This window comes from Octopus bimaculoides, chromosome 21, assembly GCF_001194135.2.
Source record: "Octopus bimaculoides isolate UCB-OBI-ISO-001 chromosome 21, ASM119413v2, whole genome shotgun sequence".
NCBI lineage: Eukaryota > Metazoa > Mollusca > Cephalopoda > Octopoda > Octopodidae > Octopus > Octopus bimaculoides.
In genome coordinates, this window is record NC_069001.1 from 770255 (window position 1) to 776577 (window position 6323).

General features: G+C 33.0%; 1 protein-coding gene across 1 annotated transcript in view; it reads right to left on the reverse strand.

Annotated features, from left to right (window-relative positions):
• LOC106867289 (serine/threonine-protein kinase N2) overlaps window positions 1–6323 on the reverse strand; it is a 130694-nt gene that overhangs the window by 21642 nt on the left and 102729 nt on the right. The window contains exons 9-10 of the mRNA XM_052975287.1: window positions 4029–4073; window positions 223–332 (exon numbers count right to left, since the gene is read on the reverse strand). Coding sequence (XP_052831247.1) covers window positions 223–332; window positions 4029–4073 — 155 coding nt within the window. The remainder of the gene's footprint in view (window positions 1–222; window positions 333–4028; window positions 4074–6323) is intronic.

Sequence of the window (6323 nt, forward strand, 5' to 3'; positions counted from 1 at the left end):
CATCAAATATGGTAAATCAGTGCAATAGTTTTTACTGATAATAGTTTCAAATTTTGGCACAAGGCCAGCAGTTTTAGGGGGTGAGTAACATTTGAACTCGGAATGTAAAGTCAGACAAAGTACCGCTAAGCATTTCGTCTGGCAATGCTAACCATTCTGCCATTCTAACCACCTTAATAGTTTTTACTAATAATGAAGACAAGCTTTAGAGTTGAACATTACCCTATCTAAGTTGATACTTGTTCTATAGTCCCAACACTGTTGGCTACAGGGTTTCCAAGGGGTCTGTCCAACATGCTGGTTATCTAGTTTCATCACAGCCATAACATCATCTGAAATATCAAAAGAGAGAAAAAGAAAGAAAAATCACCATAAGTTATAAGTTTAAAAACTCAATGTTGAAATGTTCCAGGGAAAATATTTCATAATTTAAAAACAAAAAAGATTCAGGGAGAAAAAAAAAAGCATAAATTTGGTTCAGGTTTTCATTATCATTTTTAACCGTTTTGTTACCATTAACCTTTCATTACCTGACACAAAGCCCATTCCTCCTCAATGCTACACCCACCAACTCAGTTGAAGGGCCTTGCCTTGCAAGTTACCCACTGACCTTACTGGTGCTGGTACCACACAAAAAGCATCCAGTACACTTTGTACAGGGATTTATGTCAATTAGGGCATCTAGCTGTAGAAAATACCAAAGCAGAAACATAGGAGCTTGGTCGAGTCTCTTGGCTCACCAGCCCTTGTTGAACCATTCAGCCCATGCCAGTATGGGGAACAGATGTTAAATGGTGATAGTGATGATGATGTTGATGATTTCTTCTCAAAATACACTGCCTTTGTTGCAATTAATTTTGAAAATAATGAAGAATTCATTAAGGTAACTTTGGCAATATTAAGCTGGGTTTCTAAAACCAATTAACACTGAGTTTTGATGGAAGGTTTTAACTTAGATTGCTTTGAAGAAGGGAATTTGTATCATGGATATATAACAAAATAGACAATATGTGTGTGTGTGTGTGTGTGTGTGTGTGTGTGTGTGTGTGTATATATATATATATATATATATACATACACACATAATGAATATATGAAGATATTGGTATCATGTTTATTATAATTGTTTCAATAACATGGATTAGATTGATCACTTAACATACCAGAATCAACATAAACAATAATTACGTAATTTCATGCAATATCCACATGAGTGTCGACTGAGGTAATTACCTGGATTTTCCCCGCTTCACATATACTATATGCACACACACACATAAATACACAAATGCATGCACACACATACACATATATATACACACACACACATTTCATTAAATACATGGCTAGGCTTATTTTATCCTTTTTTATTTTCAATTTTTTAATATATTCTTTTTCTTTATTTTTTACAATTAGTTTCAAAAAATACTATATAAAAAAAACTAAGAAAATATGTAAAATCTAAAATAAAAAGGATAAAACTTGAATGCAGTCATGTATGTAATGCCTTAGGCACAATGTTCTACCTGTTTTATGTTCAAACTAACCAGATCTGGCCTCTCAAAGCTAGGAGATAATGTAGGATTAATTCAAAACAATGTGAAGAAATAAACATTATATCTGACAGAACAATCTGAATATGAAAGGGTTAAATGAAACATCTATACAAGAAAAGCTGGTCCCTAACACATCATATTTCTGTCACAGGGTCAAAAGACATTGAAGGTAATACAAATATCTTTCTGTGTCATTATTTTTCCTGTTGTCAATTTGTTTCTTTCATTATATACATTTTTTTTTTTACTCGTTCTTCTCTAACTTGTCTTTACCATTCATTTAACAGACCTCATCTTGTCACTGCACTTGTCTCGTTTTTGGTTCCTACCCGTGTTTATCTATCCTGTCTGCTCATTTCTACCCTAGCAGCTTATGTCACTCACACCACCCAACTGCCCAATCTTGTCAGAAGGTGTCAAAATTGTAATGATATTTGGTTGATAACTAATTGAAGGGTGCTGAGCTTGTCTGCATTTGTTGTGCATGCATTTCTTTCTTCCTGTTTTACAATATTCTTTTAATGATGTCAGTTGTAAGATCATGCCCATGCTGGAGCAGTCTTACATTTTTATTTTATGTGCACACACACATATATACAGACATACACTAATAACAATATAGTCAACATATATATATATATAAAAAAACTTGATAAATGTTTGCCACTTAAAATACAACAGCCTTAATTAATGATACAACAACAATAGCAACAACAACAAGAAATGAGCTTACATAAATTAAAAGATAAGTTCTTCAAAAGAAGAGAAAAATATATTACAACAATTAGTAAGTTAATAATTAGTAAAAAAACAAAATGAATAAAGTATAGAAATAGAATAGACAAAAGATATATGGAGAAAAGAAACATCGGACTTTTAGATTTCAGAATTTAATGTCTAAAATCACCATCAAAAATAAAGGAGAACAAAAGAAAAACAAAAGCTGACATGGAAAACACTGTATCCTAAGGATTCCTGCCAAGTATCAAAATGCTGTCATCATGACTGCTGCTCAACAATGCTGTGTGAACAGTGGAAAGGTTCTAAGACATGTCCCACATACCATGCAAACCAAATTACCCCAAACTGTTAGAACTCATTATATATATATATAGATATATATGCTTCAGAATAAATAGTTGGTCAAGTATAGAGCATAATATGAAATTAAATAAATGACAAGGGAACGGTAAATTATGCAGTGATTATCATTTGCTTACAGACGTTTCTGCTGTACGATGTAATACACATCGAGCTGAGTGCAAGTGCATCACCTTATAGCTTCCTCAGAGCTTCAAAACTATATCTATGCATTTCACACAATGAACTTAGAAAAAAATCCTCACAGAACAAATGATGATTTTCTGCACTGAGATATTTGAAAGATTTATGTGTAAGTTTGCTTGTGCATCTAATTTCCTGTTTCATCAATGTAACTAAAGACATGCAGATGGGATTAATGTGTTTTCTTTTTTCTTTTACACAAACTGTCAAATTTAATACAAACTCCACATAACTCTAAAGTTTTAAATTCTATTGGACAATGAGGAGAAAATATTAATAAAATACACTATATGATACTATTTCAATGCTATTTCACTGAAATTTTGTGCAATTTAACGAGAAACAAGAATTTTTACAGACACCTATATTTCTTCTTAGACATGCTTGCTCACATACACACACATATATATACATCCACCAGTCATTCCCATAGATTTTAATGGCTGTCACATGATTTGTTTTGCTGAGAAATAACTAAATATACATGGACATGTTACACATAAAACATTATATTATAATTGAATGAGAATTTTTCAGATTTAATTATTTATTTCTTATCTATTTTGCTTTTTGTTTTCATAGCCAAGTTACAACACTGCCATCTGATATCAACACAAGGTGACACACTTTTTACATGAAGGTACAGACGATTGTCATACTGACACCCAGTACTAGACTGGCATTGCTTCAGCTTCCTTGCAAACACGATGAAGTTTGATAAGATCAACAGATCGATAGAGACAAAAATATATCTTAAATACCTGATCAAACCTTTATTTACAGGTTAACAAAGAAGTTCAATAAGAAGAGAGGGGGGTCAATTTTTACCTCATTAAATTAAGACAGATAGATAGACAGAGAGAGACAGCTTGAATGAATTGCTCCCATCTATCACGTTATTCTTTCATCACCATCTGAAGATAAATTCTGTAGAAAACTGATGATGACAATCATACACACAACAAAGCTTTCACGAAACATCACAAAAATGAAACAACATTTAGCTCAACGGAAGAAACGAACTGAAGAACAGCTGTTAAAGAAGCATTCACAACTTTTTCACGAAGGATATATTATATATGAATATATAAGTGTTTACTTTTAAAAATCCATTAATATATCAGCAACAAATGAGAAGAAGAAAAAAAATAAATATATACAATACACGGTAAGGAAGAATGATCATACCTTCATGGTGTTGATTTTGACATCCCTGATAAGCTAACTTAAAAGCTGAAAACAGTGATACAGATAAGAATCTATTTAAGTATTTTATGTATATATTTGTGCGTGTATATAAATATATACATCAACTCCAGTAACAAAACACGAAGATATATATATCATATATTACTGGCGGAGGGGGGCTTCAAACTGTAAAATTGTTTGTTTGTTTGTTTGGTGTCTGTATTGAAAAGATACAAATGAGTATCCCTCAATACATTCAAACAGCGCCAACAAGAAGAAAAAGAAAAGAAAATAACAAAGAAACGAAAAGAACCAAAATAACGACATTATTCTCTCCTCAATATGCTGTTATTTTATCAGAAGGCTATATTTTTTATTTATATATATATATATATATATATAAATATATGAATGTTACATATATACATGCACACAATAACAACATTTAATAAAGGATTTATAGGTGAGCTACTACAAGCTTCATGTTCAGCAGTACGGTAATTGGACAGGTTTGAAATATTTTGAGCCTAAACGATTGCAGGGTAGCATACAGCAAGTTATACAAGCCCATCCAATATCTGTACCATCCAAACATGAAACTTACAGTAGATCATAGTTAAATCCCATGTTTATTAAATGAAACTTATCTCTCGCTGGATGAGGTACTTCCTTTGTTGAACCGACCAACAATGGAACAGTCTGCTATATATTTTGGGAAAAGCTGATGATTCACTCTGCTGCTACTCAAGAGTTTCCTTCTATATGCGATCGTCCAAGATTATTCAAAATCCATCACCTGACTGAAAGATCACACATAGTAATGGAGTAAATCATCAGTTTTTGTTTTTCTTCTTTTGTACTCTTACATGGATTGAGTACTCTTTCTTTCGTACCTCCAGACGTGTGTGTGTATATATATATCAACCACCATTCACGAGTATAATAACTTAGTAGCATATACCATGCTTTCTTTAATTGCTTTAGGTGCCTGTGAAGTCACAAGCAGACACAGACTACCTCCCGGCCCCCTCATCCTTGATCCAGGATGAAACAGCTGGAGGAAAAGAGAGCTGCACCAGTATATGACTGGTACTCATTTACAGCTAAGTAGACTGGAGTAATGTGAAATGAAGTACTTTGCTCAAGGGCACAATATGCTTCCCAGTCAAGGAATTGAACTCATGGCCTTATGATCATGAGGTCAACACCTTAACCACTGGATCATGTACCTTTACATATACACACACACACACATATATATATGCATGTATGTATATTGCTAAGGTACAAACAAGTGTATCTATATATATATATATATATATATATATACACACACACACATACACACACACACACACACAGGTATAGAGTGTTTCTTCCCTCTGATTCATCATTATCAACTTGAATCTCATCAACATCAGCCTCAAAGTTATCATCATTGCCTACAATTTCTTTATGTTCAGACTCTGCATTACATTGTGCTGTTCATCTCAATTTTACTCATTTTCAACTTACAATGTCATCACTGTATGATGGAACTTTTTTAATGAATAAACAAAATGACACTTCATTGATTAATTGTCACAGAATAGTAAAACAATGTAAACATGAAAAAAAGGAGGAGGCAGTTCCCTGCTATCCTTTCATTTGTTATTATAAGTCTCAGAGCCAATCATTGACATGGTTGCGGTTTACCTACAAAAGCCAGTGTTTAGTCAAGGCCAATCCTATGTAGAACAACAAACAGGAGAAGCTGCAGTGAATCATACCTGTATTTTGAGAGTGATAGATATAATTTTCTCTGCTGCAGAGTGTGTAAATTATATACAGACCATAAGTTTCTTACAGTTTCTGTTTACCAAATCCATTCACAAGGACACTTGCCCTAGATGCCACACAGTGGAACTGAAACTGGAACCATGTGGTTAGAAAGCTAACTTCTTACCACACCTGCACACATATATAGTATAGGATGTAGTTTTACATCTGAACTACCAAATGTATGAAGCTTTATTGTAATTTAGGATACAAGTTTTACTCTATAAAATTGTAATGCCTTACAAAACTATATAATGTTTACATTCTTTTACAATTCTGCAAGGACTAAGCACTGATGTCATTGGCTGTTAATTAATAAAAACAGAAAAATCTGCTCCATTCTACAGTGACAACATTCAAATTAGTTAACAATGCCAGAATTGAGACAGACAACAGTGGAATCGAAACTGAAGAGAATTAAACTAAACTGAGAGTTAAAATGACAAGTTTGAAGGAGAAACCCCTGTCTACAGGTAT